This window comes from Crinia signifera, chromosome 4, assembly GCF_055691185.1.
Source record: "Crinia signifera chromosome 4, ASM5569118v1, whole genome shotgun sequence".
NCBI classification, from domain to species: Eukaryota; Metazoa; Chordata; class Amphibia; order Anura; family Myobatrachidae; genus Crinia; species Crinia signifera.
The window spans coordinates 121,785,124-121,810,260 of NC_139220.1; the positions used below are offsets into that span (position 1 = coordinate 121,785,124).

A 25,137-nucleotide genomic window follows, 5' to 3' on the forward strand; every position below is an offset into this window, starting at 1 on the left:
GTAATGGACATAATGGTGCTATTGGTATTATGTGGCCATGCCCCTTCCCTATAAAGCCATGCCCCTAATTTTGGACATGCGCCTTCGGCACGCACTGTGCCTTTATTTTCTATGGGGGCAACAAAATTTCCTTCTGGCACAGAGCACCAAAATGTCTAGATACGGCACTGAATGTGTGGTGGTAATATCTTACCACATGTATGTAGCCTTTAGCGGCCATTATATATAACTAGCCTGGTGTATAAGCTGATGGTATTGATAGCACTGTTACCAGAATCACACTATAGAACTGTGGTAACAGAAATAATGGTATATGAAGGGTTAGGTAATGTCTGATGTAGGAGTGGATTGAGCACCAGCCCAAAGTGATGGGAAGGGGGCATGTCATGAGGCCGCACCCCTTTCTGTGGACATGTGCCCTCTTCAGTGGCAGCCCCCTGTCATAAAAAATCCTAGAGTGAACACTAATTAACCTACCAAAAAAGGCCACTGCCATCAGGTAATACTGTTGCCACAAAGGTGTGTACTTGTCCTGCAACAATGTTTATATAGGAGCTACATGTCAAAGTACCATCCACATGAATGCCAAGACCCATGGTTTCCTAAAACATCATTACCCTGAGTATTTCACTGCCTCCACTTATTCAGCTACTTTCCATAGAGCATCCTGCTGCCAGGTAAATGAGGCACACACACACCCATCCTCATGATGTAAAAGAATACATGAGTCCCAAGACCAGGCCACCTTCTTGCATTGCTCCATGGCTCAGTTCTGATGCTCATGTACCCATTAAAGGTACTTTTGGTGATGGACAGGGGTAATAATGAGAACTCTGATGATCTGCTGCTACACAGACCCATACTGTGAGGCTATGATGCACTGTTTGTTCTGACACTTTTCTATCATAATGATTTCAGCATTTTATGATACAGTAGCTGTTTTGTGAGTTCAGACTAGAAGAACGGTCAAGCCTTCACTACTGGTGTGCATCAGTGAGCCTTTGGTGCCCATGGCCCTGTTGCTGGTTCACCAGCTGTCCTTCCTTGGACCAACTTTGGTAGGAACTAACCACTACCTAACTGGGAACACCCCACATTACCTGCTGTGGTCTAACCATAACAATTTGGCCCTTGCCAAACTTGATCAGATCATTACACCTGCCCATTTTACCTGGGTCCAACACCACAACTTCAAAAACTGAGTGTTTACTTGCTGCCTAATATTTCCCACCCTCTGACAAGTGCCATTGTAACAAAATAATCAATGTTATTCACTTCACCTGCCAGTGCCTTTACTGTTATGGATGACGGTCTATACTGTACTTACTGTACCACTCATTATTGCCCATACACAGTTGTTTTTGTCTGATACCAATATACTGTATATGATATTGCAGCTTCTAACCAACAGCAATGCCCATAGTTAATGAGAGGCCATATATATACTCTAAAATGTGCTTCCACAGTGCCAGCAACCGATGTGTCTCCAAGAATAACAAACAGAGGGGTAGATTTATTAAGCTCAGTGAAGTGATAAAGTGTCTGTTTTTTTTATCACCGGCCAATCAGCTCCTACCTGTCATTTTTCAAACCAAGCTTGTAACAGTTAGGAGCTGATTGGCCAGTGATAAAAACCAGACACTTTATCACTTCACTGAGCTTAATAAATCTGCCCCTGTATACCTTTTAAACTACAGAATTCGGTACTCTTTACCTAGAACGGCGCCCGCGATTGGAATCGCGGGCGTCGGGGGTAAAAAATCGCGGGCATCGCGGGTAAATCGCGGGTACATAAAAATCGGGTGCCCACGATGACCGCGATTTTCCTATAGGGAACAATGTTAAAAAGGCTGATTGACCGCGATTTTAATGTAAAATGCCTCAATGCCCGCGATTTGGACATAGGAATCAATGTTAAATGGGCTACAGAGCCCAAATAGGCACAATTAACCCTTAAATGTCCCCCCAATTTTTTAACGCCACCCCACGATCCACGTCAACCCGAAGTGTGGCGAGCCCGCGAGGGGCGGTGGTACGCGTCCTCCGACCTTTTCATGCCCTACTATCCACGTCGGCATGGAGTTGAGAATGGAATAGTGTGGCGAGCGCAGCGAGCCACCGAGGCCCGAAGCGTGGCGAGCATAGCGAGCCCCGCGAGGGGACGCGGATACCTTCACAGGTAAACGCGTCCCTTCGCGGACTTCACAGGTGTCCGCGTCACCACGGACACCTGTGAAGCCCGCGAGGGGACGCGTATAACTGTGAAGGTATCCGCGTCCCCTCGCGGGGCTCGCTGCGCTCGCCACGCTTCGGGCCTCGGTGGCTCGCTGCGCTCGCCGCACTATTCTATTCTCAACTCCACGCCGACGTGGATAGTAGGGCATGAAAAGGTCGGAGGACGCGTACAGCCGCCCCTCGCGGGCTCGCTGCGCTCGCCACGCTTCGGGTTGGCGTGGATCGTGGGGTGGCGTTAAAAATTTGGGGGGACATTTAAGGGTTAATTGTGCCTATTTGGGCTCTGTAGCCCATTTAACATTGATTACTATGTCCAAATCGCGGCCATTGAAGCATTGAATGTAAAATCGCGGTCACCACTAAATTTAACATTGACCCCTATGGGAAATCGCGGTGATCGCGGGCATCGCGTCGCGGCCGTTAATTTACTGCCCGCGATCACCGCGATGGGCGCCCTTCTAGGTAAAGAGTACCCAGAATTCTATATTAGGCCAGGGTTGCCGACTTTCAAATGCTCATCTCTGGGAGATGCCCGGAGAGGAGACTTTTATTACCCGCTCAGGGGGGGGGGGGGGGGCTTGACTGTGACATCATGACATCATTAAGCCCTGCCCCCATTATGGGAAATAGTCGAAATCACTGATCTCCATGGAGGGGGCAGGGCTAAAATGACACGAGTGTGTTGTTTTAGCTCCACCCCCTCCTCTGAGACCCGTGGATTGCGGCATTTAAATGCCGCGATCGGGGGGCTCAGTGGGGGTCCCCCTGATTCCGGGAGGGTCGGCAACCCTGTATTAGGCCCCAATAGCTTCCATCTGACATACTTCTCTCTGAATAGTAGGTTCTGTTTCTGTTCAAGTGATCTTTGCCTGTAGGTCATTTGCTTCAAATGCATTTTGCTCTGGGTTTGCCATTTAAAATATCTATCTTAACAGCTATGAACAGTTCTCCCTCTACTCCAGTAGTAAAGGATACACAATGTTTATAAACAGTAGTGGACAGTTCTGCTATGTTCAGCATGCACAAGTAGTAGGGGAATATTAGAACCCATGAATACTGTAGAATCTGCAAGCCAACACATGTCTAGCACTGTGCAGATGTGTGATACACACTTGCCAGCCCTTCTTCCGTATATCCTTGTTTTTATTGGTTCTTAAACTTTTTTGCATTCAGTGCCAAAATTGGAATTCCATACGTGTTGTATTTCTGGTTGATGTATGTCTGCTAAGCCAGTGGGTTCCCAAGTGAGCTCTTAAAATTAGAGTGTGTCGATATAAATTTTGTTATACGCTTACCAGTTTCCGTATCTACAATAAACAGTTCTAATCATACATAGGCCCTTATTCTGATCGGTGCGGATATTCCCGCTTGCGTACGGGCCGCCGATGTTTATCGTCTGCGCATGTGCAGAGGTCACTCTGCGCATGTGCAGGCGATTTCGCCGCATGGATTCTTCATACGCCGCACAGGGGGCGTAGAGGGGCGTGAGGGGCTACTTATCCTCATTACCCTATGCATACGCCCCGCGTTTCATGGGCGTTCCCATGCAAACGCGGGGCGTATGCATGGTAATGAGGCCGTGACGCGTGGGTACGGGGCGGGCATCTGACATCGCCGGATGTCAGCTGCCCGCCCCCATACAAGATTTCACACGGACAAGTGTCCGTGTGGTCTTGTGTTGCGGGACCTGGTGGAGCGTGCAGCCCTGCATTCGATGTTCGGCGACCATCGAATGCAGGGGCTGCTCCCACCATGGAGGAGGCGTATCCCCGTCCACATTCATGCGGACCGCCACATATCCGCATACGGACGGAGGTGGCGATCCGTATGGAAGGCGGGGATTCGCAAAGACGGACATCACCGCATATTTCTGATCGGGCCGCACCGATCAGAATAAGGGCCATAGTCTTTAACTGACATTTGTGTCTTTCCAGGTCTGTGTTTTGGAACATTTTTATAAATAGCATTTAATAATCTTTTACTTAAAACGAACATTTATCAATTGATGGTTTATTCTAATGTTTCTACATATTTTAGCTGATTAATTGGAATATTAGTCAGTAAATATTCAATTAAAATATATTTTCTTAAGCCACATTATATTATATTTGGTTTAATAACATTGCTTATACTGATGGAGCCACCGTCATTTAGCCTGTCTGTGGCGTTTGTCCCTCCAACTCGCCACTGCGCGCCTAGTCTCACGGCAGCGTAATAAGTTGCACAGCATGGCATATGGTGTTTCCAGATACCATGCACCATCCAACATAAGGGGAATGCTGAATGTGCATCTCATTACGCTAGTTAAAACACACTGGGGCTGCTGACAAAGACACAGATGCTGCAATAATCAACCCGCAGCTCCGGTCCCCTACCCGCACCGCTGTCCAGGTTTGGGCGCACCTGCTGTGCATCAGGGAGCTGAGCACCTGGCAGGAGCTGGCCCACTTGAGTGCATGATTGCTCATAGTCACCTCCCCGCAGTCTGGCGATGGCGCCCCGGCTGCAGAGCAAGACAAACCCCTGCAAGCTGGGCAGACATTTGGAGGGAACCCCACACACAGTTGCTTGCCACATCCCTTGCCGGTGTAAAAGAACACTGCTATAAAATTGCTATATCTTAACCTTATGGATGAATTAAAATGGGCTTAAAGCTTAATTTCTCTGATTTTGGTGGTCCAGTCAGCTCAGAACCAGGTTCTTATGGAAGGGGAAATGTTTAGCTACCAGATAAAATGATCCCTAAGTTTCTGAGACCCCAGAAGGCTAATGGCAAGCCTCAGAACCCATGGTGAGTCTAAATTAACGTGCCCATTATAGTCTATGGGGAAACTGTGTCCACTTTGAACCCTGACATCTCCGGTTCTAGGTGTCTTAGAGACCAGAACCATATGAAAGAGGAGACTCTTGGGTTTAGGAGCAGACTAGCTTTTAGCTTATGTGACACCGGCAAGGGAAGCGGCAGGCAACCATCCCTTCCAATTGTCTACCCAGCTTGCAGGAGCTTCTGGCTGATGCCAGGGCACCATCGACGGACTGTGGGGAGGTGACAGTGAGCAATTCTGGCTCAGGTGGGTCAGCTCCTGTCAAGTGCTCAGCTCCCTGTTGCACAGCAGATGCACCCACAACTGGACAGCTGTGCGGGTAGGGGACTAGAGCTGCTGGTTGATCATTGCAGTGTCTGAGCCTTTGTCAGCAGCCACTGTGTTTTAACTAGCATAATGAGGCACACCTTCAGCATTCCCCATAGACATGCAAAACCTATTTCCACGAAGCCCTGGGTCACACTTGGTAGCCATTTTGTTAACCTGTTCCATGCTCGAGTCTGGCCTGCTACGGACAGTATGGTGACTGTATGCTCGCTCTATCCCCGTAGCCCTTATGTGCTTTTAAATGGAGAAATGAGACACATGTACAGAAGTGCCCATTGTAATGGTCCATTTGTCAGAGATTGCATTGTACTGTATAAATGGAGCAGCAGCGTTGTTCGATGAGAATGAGACACATGTGCGCCCCATTCACAGCAATGGGACATGTGAATGTTTCACGCAAAACCCTCACCTAGGCACATTGTCAGGATGAATGAGCATGGCAACTTTGTAACTGTCTGTTTCAAGCAAATAAGCAGTGGTGGCTCGTACCTTTTGGGGGAGGAAGGCTGCCTCTGGCCACACCCGCCGTGGGGGTACCACAATCCCGGCGCCTGTGCTACAAACCTCTGTACTGCACATGCGGCCAACTTCTATGGGCTGCTTCGGCAACAGCCCATATAAGGGAATCATGGTCCCAGCGCCTGTATAATACAAGACTGCATCTGGCTTCGCTACAGTGGCGGATTTTACCTGGGGGGTAATGAATATTTTCAGACAAATTATAGTTTTAATAATAAATTATAGAAAAGTAGACTATTTGAACAATCCAAGAGATAATTAGTTGAAAATAAATAATGCAAAAAAAACAATATTTTCCTTCAGAAATGGATCCACCCCGCTTCTCCTCTATTTGTGAGTTTAAGAGAAATATTTTGTCTTTTTTAATATGATATAGCGGCAGATGCATTCATGCCTGTGGATGTAAAAATGAAGTGATAATCGTGATTCTTTTCCTTTTTCAACTGGCAATACAGTAATAATGTAACAAAAACTAAAGGTGAACAGACTATTGGGCATTTGGGAGATACTAGATGTACCTAAATGAAAGTTTTTATTAATTTCCTCTCCACATCTCATTATGTTCCCTGGGGAGTAGTGATTTTACTTAACAGCCAATTTCCACTGGGTTGAAAAAAAAATGCTCCTGTGGTGTTAACGTAAAGGTCCTGTAATTCTCAAACTTGAATGTTGACGACTTACATCATAGTCCCACATGTGCTGTAAAATGAAGTGTTTCCATTTAAACACTATTGGAGTAAACTCATACTTCCATGGTTGTTTCTGTAGTAGCCTTTTCATCTTTTACTAGTTCTTTTATTGTACTGAATTCATACTCATGCGATATCCTAGTTGTTTCAGCATAGTGTTGCACAATTCTCTTCATCTAAGCAGCGTTGCAGAGCAAACAGGTCTGAATCCAGCCTTCTATGTCTGTACAAAACTGTAGCTATCTGAACTTTGAACTGTGCTGCAGCCCCTCCTCTGGAGCCACCCCTGCCTATCATATTAAGTCTCTGTCAGCAATTGATAAATATATATAGTTAAGAGGCAGTATAACTACTTAATTTTCATATTGCCCTTAGCCCACTATGTACTTGTAGTTCCCAGCCTTTCTTATATCCATCAGGGTCTCATTCCATGTACAGCCTCGGCCCATGAAAATATGACTCATACTCACCACAGACCCACAACCACCATATACCAAGCATAGTAACTAATTGTCCATATCCCATTGTACTCATTATGGAATCAACAGAACTCTGTGTCACCTCATTGCACATTGTAACAATCGTCTGTCTGTCATATACAGCCTGAATTACTATACCCTCAGATATTGTGTATACTGTACCAGTATCTTGTCTTTTCCCCACATTTCCAAAGTCTTTCTACCTTTTCTACTGGTTTTGGATTCACTGTTTTGTCTATAGACTGTAACAGTTGAGAACATTTTGGTGAATCAAAGGAGCGGAAGCTATACAATGTGGTCCAATGAAATCATGATGCTTTCAGACAATTAAATGTTCTGGCTTTTATGTTAGTTGTGGACTAAACTTGCATGGTGAGATGTTATCGCAACTGACTGGATCGAAGTTTTCTTAATTTGTACTTTCAACAGTGATTCAGACTGAATTAATAATTCACAGATTGTTCAATGTCAAGCAACTACTATGGCTACCACAGTCACATGACACAGAATGCATTGAGCGGAAGCCATTAGATGACCACCAAGAACATCTGTGACTGACTCTCATCAGGAGAACCAGTTTTTTTGTCAAGAAAAGAAGCATGAAACTAATGCTTTCATTGGTTAAGACAGTGACAGTCATAAAAATTGTCACAGGGACTGAATTCACCGCTCAGTTTCCGAGGTATATTCTGAAAAAAATATAACTTGCTTCTTTCTGAAAAGATAAAAACAACTTGCTGGGGTTTTTTTTTTAAATCTATATGCAAGTGCATCTTAAAAGGAAAATATGAACAATTGTGTGTATTAATTATATGATAAATTATGTTAGTTGCTGACATAGATAGATCAATTCATCCTCCTCATTTTTTATTATTTGGACAAGGGATTATTTTTCTGAAACATTTTTGACTAATGGGATATTAAAAAATAAGGAGTTGTTCACTTCAGCATTGCCTTTGTTCGAACAGTACATGCAAATGAACTTTGCCTAACCCCTTGATACCTACTACGGAATTAACTGTAAAATTTTCCAATCGACTGACTACTTTCAAGTGCTGCCAGCGATAACACCGTCAAAACCCAAGTACTAAGACGTTGTATTTTACAAATGAATCCTAAGGATCAGTTATTACACTCCTAGGGGAATGTGTTTCATTGTAGCTATGATTAATGCAGTCTTGCGAGTGCCTGAATATTCACTAGGAAGTTTTCACTAAATGAAATATTAACAGCCCTTCAACATGTGAAAAACAGCTGGAAAAACTACTGTTGAGATCTTCATACTCCCAGATATATTTCTTAATACATATATCAACTTCATTTGCCTTTTTTTTATATTTATAACTATTCAGCACTTTTTCTTCTCGTTTCTCATCAATATCTTCTTTAAAGAGAAATGTGATATAAATCAAGGCTGTGTTTGACCCTTGCTCATGTGACTGTGATCCTGGTGGTATAGACCTCTGACAGTTTAAAATATGAATGTATACTAATCTTTTGTAAATATGAAATTTGAAATCTGGTTATTGACCTGTACTTTAGTGTTTGTAGAGCTGCTTCACTAGTCTTATATAGAAGTAGTGGTGGGAGTTTTCACAGGACTGTGATCCTCCAGTATACCATGGTATTTTGTATCTCTCACAGCCGAACTGAAGTGGTGAATAGGCTCATCTGAAACTCAGTTGATAGCTCAGACAATGATGCTATAAGATTATGGGGCCCATTTATCAAGCAATATTTGCGGCTAAATCCCCGAAAACATCAGTTTTCAGGGGTTAACCGCAAATATTAAGTAGCACTGAAATGTATTAAAGGGGGACCGCAGCAGGAATCTCCGATCCCTGTTGCGATCTTCCCTGCAGCGCCGCCGGCCGCATCCCCATAGGTTTCTATGGGGGATGCGAAGCTGCCCGATGTATCAACATCGGGCAGCCCGACATCGCACCCCTGGGCTATCGCCATTCTGATATGGAGATAGCCCATTGTATCCTATGGCTACACATCGCACTGCCCGACATCATCGCACTACCCGACCCCCCGGCTTCGGGCATCACAGGGACAGGCTTTTTTTCGGAGCCCTGTCCCTGCGCCCTGCCAGGTAATACATTCCGGTGATATGATCGCATTTTACAATGCGATCCTGGGCGGTAATATTCCGCCCAGATCGTATTGTAAATGCGATCTTGATAAATGTGCCCCTTAGGGTCTTGGAGGAGCTTAGGGTATGAGCCAGGGTTGTGTTACTAAGATGAGACAGAGGGTAAGCTGAAGTTAAGACACTTGCTGACTCTGAAAAGAGAGTGTGACCACGGTGACTGGCTGAGGTCTGAACCTCAGAAATATAAGCCAAGGACTATTTATATTTGTTTTCTGCCACTAAAGGTAAAATGGTAAGTGGCATAGCAGGTTAGAGAGAAGTCGATAATCGAGGTATTGTTTGAATGGGTTAGAGACAAGTTTTATTTCTTGTACATTTGCTTATAATGGATGAAGAGTTGATGTGCACCTAAGCACTGAATAATCTAATTAATGCTGCTACCTTTTAGCTATTTGTATCAAAATAAATGAAGGGATGAAGGGATTTTATTTTATTTTTCGGTATCTGGAACCAGAACAATATGACTTACCTCCCATATAAAACACTTAAGATATAATAATAATAATATATATATAATTAAATTGTCTAATGATGGTCCACTGTTATTAAAATGCATGAATTAAGGTTAAAAGCAGTAATCATTTTAGGGCGTACTTTAGAGCAGGACCCTGTTTGTGCACAAAGGAGGGTCCTCAGATAAGAACAGATGCATGGATGACATGGAATTTCTACCAATTTATATTAACTATTTTTTAGATAAAATTTTGACTTATCAGACCATGGCCCAGATGCACTAAGCTTCAAAAGCGATAAAATGGAGAGTGATAAACAACCAACCAATCAGCTCCTGTCTGACATTTTTCCAACACAGTATGTGACATGGCAGGTAGCAGGGGCGCAGGCAGGGGGGGGGGGGTGTCCGAGTATCTGGAAACCCCCTCTGCCTACCGATCAATCTGCAAGTGAAAGCGGAGGAGCAGGCCGTCCGCCCGCAGCCAGAGCTATGGCTGGCAGTTGCATCCTTCCAATGTTGCTAAGAGGCCGCTGTGCAGTGAGCGGCCTGTAGGGGGAGCAGAAGAGCACGCATTCCCTCACATATCTGAGGCTGAGCCTTGGCTAGTGAGACAGGGAGAGAAACCCTGCAGGTGTGTGCCGGGGGATGTAATAACTTCTGCTGCTCATGATGGTTGGAGACTTTTGTTCATGTACAGCTGCAAGGTGAGGGGGCAGGCAGACAGGCAGGAGGGTAATGGTGTATTTTCTGTGTGCGGGGGTAATGGTGCCTTTGCTGTGTGTGGGGGTGAGAGGGGGGTGATGGTGTCTGTGGGTGTGGTGGTAATGGTGCCTTTGCTGTGTGTTGGGTTGGTGATGCTGTCTTTGGTGATAATGGTGCCTGTGCTGTGTGTGTGGGGGTGAGAGGGGGTAATGGCAGCCCAAATTGTTACCATCAGGACTTGCTGGACAAACCGACATCTCTGGGAGAGATGTTCAAAATATCCACTAAAAATGCCACATAAGGCTCCAAATTTATTAGGAAAAGTGCTGGTGCAGTTTAGGATGCAGGGAGATATATTGCCAGGTGCCCTCCAAAGTTGCACTGGTAGGACGCTGATGTCCTAAGATACTTGCGGGGATGCGGCGGCATTCCAGTCATAAAAAAATACTAAAAGCCAAAACTTGGTAGACAACATTTCAGCACCTTTTATGTGGTCACCTAAGATTACCACACCATATACCCTTTATACAAATCATGCAAAACCCCCTTATACTGTACTTGCCTCTTACACATTATGCCAAATGGAATGAGGCAAAATTCACACTATGGTACATGGATTGAGTCAAAATTCATGTTATGCCACCCAGATTTAAGCAAAATTTTGCCACATAGATTGAGCCAAAATACACACTATGCCAAACGAATTGAGCCAAAAGTCACAATATGCTCCAGAAACAGGGACATTGCATGCCAAAGGCGCGCATTAAAAATTTACACCATAATGCCCATTACATGTTAAGCCACAATTTCCATTATATATTATGCCAAAAAACCATAATGGCAATTAAAAATTATGCTACAAGTGCTGCTTACCTATGTGCTCATTGCCAGGGGTTCCATGCTCATTGCTAGGGGTTCCATGCTCATTGCCATGTGGGATTGCATGCTCATTGCCAAGGGGGAATACATGCTCGCGGTAACTGGGGGACAGTCGCCACCGGGCAGAAGGGATGGCCATTGACAGCCGGGCAGAGAGCGGGGGGGGGCTGCAGGTCTATTAAGAGCACTGCAGGTACCGGCTATTTTAAATAATAACCCTTTTCACATCAGAAAATGCAATTTGACCCCCTTTACACCAACCTAGTCCCTGCATTTTCTGGTGTGAAGGGGAGGGAAAACCATCCCCCTCCCCCCTTTAACTGGCTATATTGTTTAATCAGCTATATCTTTGGAACCAACTGACCCATTTAAATGAGATTCATATTATCATATTGAAGCATCACATTATATCATATTGAAGAACTTTTAAGTGGGATTCAAATGATTTTGTTCCCATGAAAAAGGGCCATTTGGTTCCAGAGAAATCTGCCCTCAAAGAACATGAACAGCCATGAAATTATATTTCAGAAATAAAAAAATTGGTTTACCCGAAATATCTTTTCAACCAATTAACCCAGCCTGGTATCAGATTGAAGGTCCAGCGATTTGGGTTTGAATGAGATCAACCTCAAGCTTCTGTGATGTCAGGAGAGGAACTGGCAGGCCATCAGAACTGGGTGGGGTTCGGAATTAGCGGGTCCCATTTTATCATATGGGGAAAACGTTCCAGCTTTGCCTGGCGGTATCTCTGGCTTGTTGGAAAGCCCAAGTCCTCCTCTACAAAATGGGCCTATTTAGAGAGTGGGCTACAGCTCTGTTAGGCCCATTGTTAATCTAGCCCTGCACTTGGTACACATATGATTTACAATCTGTAAAAAAACTAATTGTGGGGGTAAGACACCCCTAGCACCCATGGGGCCCAAAAAAGGTTCTGGCCACTACACAAAGTGGGTCAGGGAAGCAAGATATGCCAAAGATGCATAACATAGGAGATTGATTGGGTCCACATTAGGTTTACCCGCAATCCTGACACCTCCGGGTGCCCAAAAAGGGGAACAGCCACTATGAAGTGGGTCAGGGATGCAAGATATTGCAGAGTTTCATAAAGGAGGTAGAGAACATGGGGTTTAAGAAAAAAACTGTGCTCAGATCCGGGAGCCCAACACAGACAGGTGTATGCCGGTCATACCATGGGCATGGTGAGTGATCAAGTGTAAAACAAAAGAAGGGTAGAGTTCAAGTTATTCTAATTACACAACCAAACCCGGGCAACGCCGGGTACCTCAGCAAGAACATAAAAAATAAAAGGGAGTGCTATGCTTCCACATAGGGTAGCCATAATCATTAATCAGGCTCTGTAATTAGCCAATTTTGGATTTACATCTATATTTGAGAGGTGCGTTTTGCATTATTTGTGAATATATGTGGGCATATAATAGGGATTCTTTTTAGAAGTTATTGTCTGGCGATCAGTGTAAACACTACAAAATAACTCCCAAAACTACATAAATCAATATAAAGTGAAGAGATAAGATAACTTTCTTTATCACACTGGCTTAAATACTCCTGTTGCTCATTTTTTTAAAGTAATGAGTCCCCTCTTTGAAATGATGGATGTTGTCCCGTGATTAGTTTCTGATGATGACATAGTAACCAGGTAGTAACACTTGCACTACAGAAATACTAGTGGACCAGGGGATGGAGGAATGAATTTAAGTCTGCTTTCTCACATCTTGACACCTACGTGCATTCAGGGGCACCTTATTAAAATATGGGAGCCCTTTTTTCAAGCAAAACACCCTATCATTAATAATTATTGATGATCACTAAAAAAAAGAAAACACTACAAAACATAAGAAGTCTATATTTAAACAAGTAAAAAAAAAGACATTATCATTTTTAAGGTGGGAAGGTGAATTAATGCTGAAGTAAGAATAACAAAGTATTTATTGTTGTGTATTTTTCAAAAATAGTTTTTAGTTTGTTTTTCATTAACTTTTTGATAATTTCAATGCAAAAAACTTTTTGGGGTATTTTGTGTAGATTTTATTTGTTGTCACAATAGGTATAACATAGCATATGATGTCTGCAGTCTGATGTTTAGAGAATCTACCCATAGTTCATTTCTATTGCGCTGCACAAATTTGTAAAGCTAATTTAGTTAATAGTCAGTTTTTTAATAATATAAACCTTTTTATATAATAATGTTAAAAAGCAAAAGAGAAAGATCAAGTGTGTTGTACTGTGTAATGTAAAATTGACAATTGGTGTCTCTATTACAATTCTATGGAATAAGCTTGACAATTATTTCAAAGTTAACCTCTAATTTACACTTTTCTCAAATTCATTTTAGATGCACTTTATTAAAAATATTGCCTACATTGAGATTTCTTAATGATGAAGAAATTGAACACGAAGATCAATCTCACAAACCACTTTCAGGAAGCTTCCTGGCGTTTTGTCAATCTCAGATTTTTAATATTCAGAGATTATGGAAAACTATCAATTGTCAACAAAGGTAAATAGTGACATCTCTATGTGAAATGAAAGGATAGAAACATTTGCTAAGTAACATTCAAGTATCATCAGTATGTAATTTCTTTTCTTAGTGCCCTTTCATCTTTGGAAACCCTAGAAATGTACTGTAACACTTTGAAAGAAATATACAAACTCAGCCAAGAACATAGATATGCACACGAGTATGGGGACATGGATGCTGCTGGTAGAGATGATCCAGATATGCTCAGACAACACAAAAGTGAACCAGACTCTGCCATCAGTCAGCATGATAGAAATATTACCCATGGTGCACATGAAGATAGACAGATCTCATTTTTAAATAGTGAACAAGGAGATCAAGTGAAGAACGCAAGAAGCTTAAACACCCAGCCTCAGCTGAAAGAAACCAATAAATGTTCCATCAATTCAAGCAAAATGTTAACATATTCTCATCCTGTGGAAAACATAAAACTGTAAGTTTTATATATTTGATACAAAAGAGAGTGTTCCTGTTACAGATGATAGAAGGATATCTAGATTTTCAATCCATATGTACACATTTCTTCTGAAACCAGACTAATAATCCTGTTTAAGATTCCCTCCGATAAACCTCAGTGATCTCTTAATTATTTAATCATGCAATCCTTTATGATTCACTAAGCTACCAAGTAATAATTGTTTAACAAGCAAACCACTTGCTCAGGAATTCTGTTTTATTTTTTTAACAGTTATAGATGTCCCCATCCTGTTGTTTATGACATTCTCAATGGAGCGGAGACAAATTGAACAAGCTTTACCATAGCTGAACGATTTAGCTAGTGTCATTGTATTCTTTTTTTTTTGTTGTTGAGGGGGGCACATAAAATGTAACAAAAAAACTATATACCGTTTAGGCAGATCAACAAGTTGGATAAACTTTACAGATCCCAATATGGATTTATGTGGGTATAGCAGGCTCACTGTATTTCCTGAGCTTTAAATTTCTTTATGGGGCAGATGTACTAAGCCTCGGAGAGTGATAAAGTGGATGAATATGGGTAGCAAAGAGCTCCGCTTACGCGTTTCTCCTCCTTAGAATATCGGCGGCTTCTTCAGAGAGTATCAAGCATATTGTGGCAATGGACAACTTTAAATAAGCCTGGTATTCAAGCTTTTTTGTTGCGTATAACAGCTAACGCTACGTTTGAAGTTACGTGATCAGCATAGCCCAACAGCTGTCTTACTTGTGTAGTTTCATGGCCGCAGCCTAAACTACTACGTTGTCAGTGTAGCCCAATGGCTGCCTACCATAGTAAGCGTATTGTCTCCGTGGAAGCCCTGCGTAGTTAGTGTAGTCACCGTACTGTCCCCGGGAGCTGCAGCTCTGTCCCTGGCAAGACTAGTGAGCGCCTCTCACACAGTGCCCGCATGATCCCCTCTCCACTGGCAGACTCAGACGGAGAGGGGATCATATGGGCGCCGGCGGAGAGGCACTCCATCTGTCTGAGACCCAGGAGTGTCTCAGTAAGTATTATGGCAGGATACGGCAACCCTGCTGACAGAGTTAGGGGTTCGTTAGCGCGTGCGTCTCCTGCACAAAGGGGGGGGGGTGTGGCCGCAAGTGCGTCTCATGCACAATAAAGGAGGCATTTGCCAGTGCTCCATGTTACATACTGGCAAATGCCTCAATTTGAAACCCCACTATCCACGCCAGCCCGAAGCGTGGCGAGCACACGCGTTATGCGTCTTCCTGACTTGTTCATACCCCCACTATCCTTGGCGGCATGGAGTTGATTTTATAAAGTGTGGAGAGCGCAGCGAGCCACCGAGCTCGAAGCATGACGAGCGCCTGAGGATGTATTTCGTGGCCCCTCGTGGGTCTCGCTGCGCTCACCACACTTCAGGCTCGGTGGCTCGCTGCGCTCACCACACTTTATAAAATCAACTCCACACCGACGTGGATAGTGGGGGTAGGAACAAGTCCCATCGCGGGGCTCACTGTGCTCGCCATGCTTCGGGCTGGCATGGATAGTGGGGATGTTTAAAGAATACATTCACACCTGCCATATCATATACTACGCTACTTCTGACAGGGCCGCTGACTACGCTAACTGCGCTAAGCGGCCGTGGGAAATCTACGCTACTTCTGACTGACTACGCGAACTACGCTGATTCTGACAGGGAGGCTACGCTGACGACAAAACTGCTGCTGTGAAACTACACAAGTACCCAGCTTACTGTAGCGTGATAGCAATGCATCTGCATGATGGCATGCCACATGCACCTGCATTGCAGCCATCTTTTATTGAACTCAATGGGTGCTCCCACTGGAGTGTATGCACAGCGGAAGTGTGCGTACAAATGCCCCCACCCCTTCTATGCAATGAGTAGTGTGATGCTATGCATATGTATCACAGAAACAACATATGCAAACACAACTGTATGTCAGCTCTAGGCAGGCCAAAGAACCGATTCAAAAGTGTTTGTGTAGAAAGCTTTATAATATTAATCAGAATTAAAACAAATATAACAGTTACATGGTACAGAAGACAAAAGATTAAGAAACATTTACAAATCATACAGAGTTGTGTATGTACAATTTAAAGAACTGAAAATTTAAAGAAATAATAAAAAAGTAGAATAGTTGACATGTATATACTGTGCTGCAAATATCTGCCAATTAATTGTCTAAATTCTCCACTTACTAATTTTCGGATTGAGCAGATGGATACATATTAGCTAGAGGAGCTCTACATGTTCATCAATTTACACAAATGTCATAAATGTGCTTTATGTACTGAGAGTGCCCAGTGCTACATAACATACAACCCAAAATGAGGGCATAGTCTAATAACAACCTTTGAAATGCTTTATGTGTTTTGGGCACACTTATACCAATTGAGTCAGAATGGTCAAAATGGTTCTAACTACAAATATTAACTACTTGAAATTACATTTTATTCAAAAGTGTGTTTTGAAATTTGTAAGCAAATATAAGATGGTTTATTGTACGTCTATAACCACAAAGAATGAAATATATCCAAAATATGGCAATATCAACAGAACCTTTTCCTGATTGTATAGAAAAATGCTGTGGATACTTTTCATGAGAACTGATTTGGTCTATTAGATGTAGTTTAGAAGTCCATCTTAAGGAGGTTTTGTTTGTTTGTACAACCAGCTGTGCTGCAATTGTCATCCAATCTCATTGGAGAGGATATGTGGTGCGCAGAGATATCTGTTACTATGCAAAACTACATCAGGCTGCTTTTGTGATACAGTCGGCATGGCGCCAATATTGCTGTCAAAAGAAACACTTACAAAAGAAACGCTGTGCAAAGACTGAATCATCAGAGCTAAGAAAACATTCTGCTATTGTAATACAGGTAAGTTCATACCATTCTGAATCTTTATATAATGTAGTGTTTAGAGGAAGCTTTGCAGATCACTGTCAACCGGCCCATGAATAATTTTCTGTAGTAAGCAGTAAGTATCCCACTTTAAGGGATAAATGCTTACTTTGTCATTTCAATATATATATATATATATATATATATATATATATATATATATATATATTACATACAGGTGTGGCACTCTGAACACCTTACAAGAAAAAAAGACCGGCCTCCGGACCCCCACCCACGCTGATTGGCGGGGTGGCGTCACAGGCTGCGCCTCCATCGCACAGTGTCACCGCAAAATGTGTTGCCAAGGCGATCATGTCAGGCCACGACGCCGGCATCATACGGCAGCACCCCCGATCCATCCCACAGCTGGCGCGTTAAAAAGGAAATCAGGACACGAGTTTAATAAACTAAAACACAATAGTATACACATTACAAAAACATAATAAAGCATAAAGAAAATACACAGAGAATATATCAATTGAATACCAACCATAAGAACAATCGACTGCTCTAATTCCTATTCTAATAAACAGCAATGCAGAAGGCAAAAATTACAAGATATTTTATATAATAATAAAGTCGCATATATGCAACCTATCCTATCAAAATAGCCTTCTATCTCACAGGGTATAAAAACAAATATCTCTTTAGAAAACGGTATTTTCTAAAGAGACGGATCGTAACTCCTTTTTGCATAGCACCAGCTGTCATCCTAAAAAATTTAAGTATAGTTTACCTTATTCGCAGCTGGACAAAGTGATGAACTGATAGTCTGCTTTTTCACAAGAGGATATGTTGAGCGTGACTATATTAGAACTAAGGAGAAAGTGCTAGAGATACCATGTGAGCAATTACTTACAAAAAAACCTCCTAACACCATTAGTAATAAACTCCCTTGGGTTAATCAATACCATGATCAATCTGATTTGGTACTTCAGAACACTAGGAAACATTGGTCCATGGTACAGTCCAATAAGGATTTAGGTCTAGGCCATACACAAATCATGCCCTGTTATTCTAAGCCTAGAAATTTACGTGATTTACTAGTGAGGGCAGATATTACTAAGAAAATATCTATTGATCCTAAGAATTTCTTGTCTTTCAAGCGCTGTGGGTGTTATAAATGTTCTTGTACAACATGTAAATACCTTTTGACTGGGATTTCTTTCATCCATAATGGTACCCGTTATGACATCAAGGAACATTTTACGTGTGAAACCTCATATGTGATATACCAAATTTTATGTCCTTGCGGTCTTGCTTATTTTAGGAAGACCGTGTACAAGTTCAAGGAAAGAATGACTGCCCACAAGTCTGCCATTAGAGCAGCCATCGAGAATGGCACTAGTGAGCAGCCTGTGGCGCGTCATTTCTTGGAATTTAGGCATAATCTACATTCCATCAGATATCTATGAGAGGTGGTGACAGTGGTGCGGTGCTACTGAAGCATCCTGGATTCACCGCCTATAAGTTATCGCTCCGTTGGGTCTTAATGAGAATATCACCCTAGCTTGTGTCAGTTAATGGATATCTTTATATAGACAGCATATACCTGTGTAGGGTATTTTATTGCTATTTATTAACCTCTGTTTCAATAGAACTTATGCCTATAGGTTTTCTTCTAATTTTTTGGTTGTTGTCTACATTGTTGGATTATTGTTCGATTGTATGTATTTAAATCCTATTATATGCATTTATATTTGTTGTTATACCCTGTGAGATAGAAGGCTATTTTGAAAGGATAGGTTGCATATATGTGACTTTATTATTATATACAATATCTTGTAATTTTTCCCTTCTGCATAGCCATTTATTAGAGTAAGAATTAGAGCAGTCGATTGTTCTTATGGTCAGTATTCAATTGGTATATTCTCTGTGTATTTTCTTTATGCTTTATTATAGCTGATGGTGAATTGGTGGGGCTACTCACTGTATGGAAGCTGTGGAGAGGCAATGGGCCTTATTCTAGTTCACTCTTTCTGACAAAATCCTTCTTAGATGGACAAAAGCATGTGCACTGCAGGTGGGGCAGATGTTACTTGTGCAGAGAGAATTAGATTTGGATGGGGTTTTACTTCAAAGTGAGATCTCTATTGCAGTGTAAAAATAAAGCAGCCAGTATTTACCCTGCACAGAAACAAAATAACTCACCCAAATCTAATTCTCTCTGCACATTTTACATCTGCCCCCCTGCAGTGCACTTGGTTTTGTCCATCTAAGAAGGATTTTGTCAGAAAGAGTGAACTAGAATAAGGCCCATGTCCTGAGTGATATCCTATATAATAAAAGTCTAATGCTGCCCCTCACCTCTATGGTGTGCCAGCAGCCACTAAATAGTATCCGAGAGAGTTCCGTTCTGGTGCCCACACACTCACACACACTCCCAGCAGCTCCTTCATTTTAACGAGCTGGTAACTAGTTTTTTCTAATCCTTTGAGTGCCAACATTTCTGTAAATGATGAGCAAAATATCTGCTAAAAATGCCAGCTTTCCACACATTTGTTATATAAATTCAAATAAAAATGTTGTGTAAAAAGAGATTATATTTCCTATATAATGGAAAGATTACAGGTAGTTATGATGAAGAAAAATGTTTGCCTGACAATTTTCACACCTATTTTAAAACTCACTTGGCACTCATAATTGGTTCATAATTACCAGTGATGTTTTATAACAAGAAAAGCAAAAAGCATGTTAGTCTTTCTTTAGAATTAGATTATACAATTTTCAGGTCAACTTCCCTCTTGTTGCCTTATTCCTCCAAACACTTACAATACTTACACTTTTTTACACTAGATTAATCACATTTCAAAACTGGTGTTATAGAGAGTCCGGTATAATGAAAAGGGTACAATGTTATGGAATTAATACAATCTGATCAACATTTATACTTGTTACAGAAAGCATTGTATATAAACTCTTTTTGTACCAAAATAATCTGTGTTTTACCCTTGTAAGATGAATAACACTAATATATATATATATATATATATTTATATATATGTGTGTGTATATATATATATATATATATATATATATATATATATATATATATATATATACTACACACATGCTTAGGAGGGCTGCAGGAGACAACTGAATTGCTTCATTGCAGATCTATCATTTCACAACTATTTTTGGATATATAATACCAATTTAAGCATTCTTTAATATGGAAGTGATTGGGAAATACATTACATTGCAACAAAATCAGTTCTATACCCGCCCTGATTTCTTTAGAAATACAACACAGCCTTTTTAGATCATTTTAACTACAGTATATATTTAAAATATCAAAGATGCAAATAATAATGATCAAGCTAAGAATAGCTTTACTTAGCCCATAGCCGATGTCTATAAATAGCCAGACACACAAACCAGGCAAGTTTTAGACAAGAGGTTGTTTGAGTTGCACTAATTTGAAAGTTAAAGGTTGCAAGTACACACTTTGCTTTCTCTTTGTATCACTTTTTCCCTAAGGCTCTTAAACACCCTAAAGGAATTGTCAAATTATTAATTAGTTGACCCAGGCTGCATGCAGTGAGGGGAGTTCAAGAATTCCTTTCTGCTTACTTGAAGAGATCCTCTTGGGTATTCTTAGCTTCAGACACATGCAGGCATTTAATTTGTCATGTAGTTTTAGATGTCACATAAAGTTCAATAAATAGATCACTAAAGCTCTTAAATGAAGCTCAGAGATGTTTTATCTTCCTAATGGGATAACATTGTGGATCTGTATTTTGGGTTGATAAATGCCTCTTGTGCGACATCCTTTGCATTTTTTCCTTCAGGCAGCGTGGAAAGGTTTCTTCTTGAGAAAAAAATTGGCTGCTGCTTTCGCTGCTATTGAAAGAGAAGAACTAGAGGATGACTTTGAAGAAGTGAATTTGGATGAATTTATACTTGATGAAGTAAGCAGGATTAACTCATCAAACACACACCATGACCGTAATAAATGGTTGCTCTGGATATTTTGTTACATTTTATTGTACGCTTTAAGTATATTTATACAATGATTTCTGATTTTTTATTTTGTTTTACATATTTAGGGGGCAGGGAATATAAATTGTAAGCTTCACTGAGCCACGTGAATGCATACCTATTCCCTGTAAAAGGTTAATAAATATATTTATACATGTTGAGTATCCCTTATTCGAAATGCTCGGGACCGCGAGCATTTTGGATAAGGGATTTTTCCGGATTTTGGTATATTTTTTTCCATACTTACCCCTGGTGGTGCCCAGATGGTCCACCAATGTCCCCAGTGTCCACGGAGGCCTTCAGGACCCTCTTCAGCAGCATTTCTGGTCCCAGGGGTGCATTGTGCAAGCTTGCGGGCAATGCAATGCTCCCCTGGGACCGGAGATGCACCTGAAGAGGATCCTGAAGGCTGCCGTGGACATCGGGGGATGATGTAAGTATGTAAAAAGGAGCGGGGGGGGGGGGGACGAAATATTTTGAAAAAACACAATTTTCGGATAAGGGATACCCAAACTATATGACATGTAGATATGAAATATCTACTATTGATTAATGGAAGTAGGTCAGGCATAACTGCTCCCACAGCCACAGTGCGCATATTGTACTGGTTTCATGGCTGTCATTATTATCATTACGTCCTGTAGTTGGTGTAAAAAGTATATCTGATAACAGGCGTATTTATGTGTACCCAGAGGCAGATTTTCAATAAGGCAACCGTGGTGCCTATCTAGGGCCCAGCAGGTCCCAGGGGATCTAAAACATTCCCAGAGGAGAATTGCACAACAACCGCGTAACATCAGGACATCATATGAACCTGCCCACACTCCCAAAGTCCTTTTGATGTTCTTTGATAGAATAAAAAATATTTGGAAACACAAAATGGTTTCATCCGCTATATGTGGGCAATCAGTTTACTTTATACAGATATTAATTCTACTTCCAAAAGACCTATAGCCTGATTCAGATTTGTACGCAATACCAGTGTTCAGGCAGCTGAGCATTTATCGGTAGACTGAGCTTGCGTCAAATCTACTCTATCCATGTCAGCTTCAATCAGCAGAAAAAATATAGTGCTATGGAATGAGTGAGGAGAGTCCCAAACTGGTATTGTGCCTAGGGCCCCATGAGGTCTAAATGTGCCTCTGTGTGTACGCACAACTCTGTACAGACCTCTGTAAAGTCCTAACACGCCCTCTCTGAAATTAGCCTATATGAGATCAGTCCATTTCAATTCAGTTCCCTCAACAATGCTTATGTACCTGTAAACCGCATAGCTCTTGTGAGTGCTTGATCACTGTTACATAATGGCCCTTATTCTGGTTCACTTGCAAATGCAAATTCCTTCTCAAATGGGCAAGACCATGTGCACTGCTGGTGGGGCAGATGTAACTTGTGCATAGAGAATTAGATTTGGGTGAGGTTTTACTTCAAAATGAGATCAATATTGCAGTGTAAAAATAAAGCAGTCAGTATTTACCCTGCACAGAAACAAAAGAACTCACCCAAATCTAAATCTCTCTGTACATGTTACACCTGCCCCTGTCCCCTGCCGTACACATGGTTTTGTCCATTTGAGATGGAATTTGTGAACCAGAATAAGGGCCCATATGCACTGATGCTGGTGACAATTAGCATTATTGGCGGGACACTTCTCATTGGCTGCCTTGTGTTTGCCTGATTGCATATCACCTTGTCAAGCTTATTGTACTTAAGTTATTTGAGTTGTGGCTATATGATATGTGTCAGTTACATTCCTTACTTATAAGCCTTGCAACTGTTGTGCCAATAAAGCAGAACATTCCCAATGCACTAAGTATATGCAAGGTGAAAGCTGAGGGGGTATTTCTAGGGTATTTCTTTTTCATTAGTACCACTACAACACTAACTGCACATGCAGAGTTGGATAATCCGGTTTGCTGTCAACCTAAAATCACCCAAGCACATATGCGATGACTGCAGACCTAGCGGAATCTTGAGATGCATCCAACACTTGCCCACAAAATTGGCTGCTGCTTTCTTTCTTTGTTTTGTTTCAGACACATTTTACATCTGTATTTTTGTTTGGGGGGTGGGGGAATAAATCCAACTCTGCATGAGGCCACAGTATGTCAGTATGTTATTGCACTACAACAAGTACTTTAATTAACATCAAATGATTTTATTCAGTGTTTACTTCATTTGTATTATTTCTTTCTGTTAAGAATGTTTTGGAAAAAAGCTGGTCACTAGATTCCACCATTTCCAATTATGGAGCTACACATCTTTCCAGTAAACCAGAACAAGCAAAGGTAACCTGTCATTGAGATGTCTTAGTCTTTCATCGACCAGTAAAGCTTTCTAGGCAATCATGATTAATGTAGTGATTTATTGGCCTATTTTAAGATGCCACTTGGATTTATTTCAACACTGTTTCACAGTAGCACAATGTTTAAAAAAAAAAAGAAAGATCGAGGCGAAATAGTAGACTTCTGATACATACCAGCTGCATTTCTGGCAATGGATAAAAAATGACTAGTTGATAAAGCACTTACAAGCAGTAAATATCTTTCATATCAACAGCTGAGTATTTTTATGGCAACAGCAACTTTCAAGTTTATGTTAATGTTTTATCTTTTATATCAGATAAATATTTGATTTGTTATTTTTGTTGCTTTTTTTTCTTTTTTTAGCTTATGAGTATCACAATGTCTTACGCTAGAAGTTCTTTTGTATCTTCAACCTGAAAGTCATTTATTTAAGTGGAGTTTTTATACACATTGATGCAACACAACTGGCTACTAGATCTACATAAAATCGTTAGGCCTGATTCATCATTGATCGCTTGCAGCAGTTTATTCATGGGCATGATTCAGCATGGATGTCATATGCTAAGATGCTCACTGCAGCTTAGCATATGCAATCCAAAGCATTGCAAATGTAGGAGGAGGTCATACCCCCTCTTGTCTGCATTTGCGATTGTTAAAAACTGCTGTCACATTCTCATTCTCAAGTTCTAGAGGAACATTGCACGACCATCAGTTCCTACCTATCCATTCAGGGGAGTAAATAAAAATAATAATCACTTTCCCCTACTACAATCCCACATTGTTTCCCCAAATGCTTCTATATAGTGAATGGATGTAAGCACTCTGGTGGATAACTGCAGCCGTCTACCAATCAGCATGCTGATATTCATTAACTGTCTGGTTGCAGGTTGGAAAGCAGGTAGAAGATGCTTACTAACTACTTTGTGTTATGCACAATTAAATCAGACAAGAAACTCCGGAGGCACTGGTTTAGGATGCAAACATTCCCTGGTGAGCCCTCCTCTACTCTAATGGGCCCCATACATCAGCAATCACAATTAATGGATTTCCAGATCCAGTGATATTTTGGCCAGATAAATGGATTTTACAATCTATTTGACTTGCCCACACATTACAGATTTATTTCAGTGATCGGCAGATTTTTCCATCTAAAGATTGCATCTTCATATCTAGAAATTGCCCAATCGATTGTCATTTCAGCTGTTCATAATGTAAATAGATGATAAAGACGAATTGGGAATGCCCACACATATAAAAAAGATCCGCAGATAATACCAGATTATTAAGCATGTTTAAAAATCTGATTAAGCAATCGATTGGCGATCCCTATTAATTTTTTATTGGGATTGCCAAAAGGGGGAGCCCACACATCTAAAATTAATTGTGGCAATCATCTCCAGATCTCAGGATTGTCACAATTAATTGCTGATGTATGGGGCCCATAAGGCCACTAAACTTGTGGTGCCCTGTGCAGCTGCAAAGAGAGCCCATAAATTATCCCTTTGAGTGCCAAGGGAATTTATCAAAATAGGTGTAAAATCTGCCAAGAAAACATTTTTATTCATCGTAATGACCTGTGATATATCATATATATTATATATTACAGGTCATTATGATGAATAAAAATGTTTTCTTGGCAATTTTTCCGGGTGGTGGCGGGCATACTTGCTGCTCCAGTGAGGGAAGGGGGGGGGG

General features: G+C 41.4%; 1 protein-coding gene across 1 annotated transcript in view; it reads left to right on the forward strand.

Moving 5' to 3' along the window:
* LRRIQ1 (leucine rich repeats and IQ motif containing 1) overlaps positions 1 to 25,137 on the forward strand; it is a 139,110-nt gene that overhangs the window by 60,569 nt on the left and 53,404 nt on the right. The window contains exons 14-18 of the mRNA XM_083182344.1: positions 13,621 to 13,785; positions 13,877 to 14,239; positions 16,927 to 17,131; positions 20,947 to 21,066; positions 23,338 to 23,424. Coding sequence (XP_083038470.1) covers positions 13,621 to 13,785; positions 13,877 to 14,239; positions 16,927 to 17,131; positions 20,947 to 21,066; positions 23,338 to 23,424 — 940 coding nt within the window. The remainder of the gene's footprint in view (positions 1 to 13,620; positions 13,786 to 13,876; positions 14,240 to 16,926; positions 17,132 to 20,946; positions 21,067 to 23,337; positions 23,425 to 25,137) is intronic.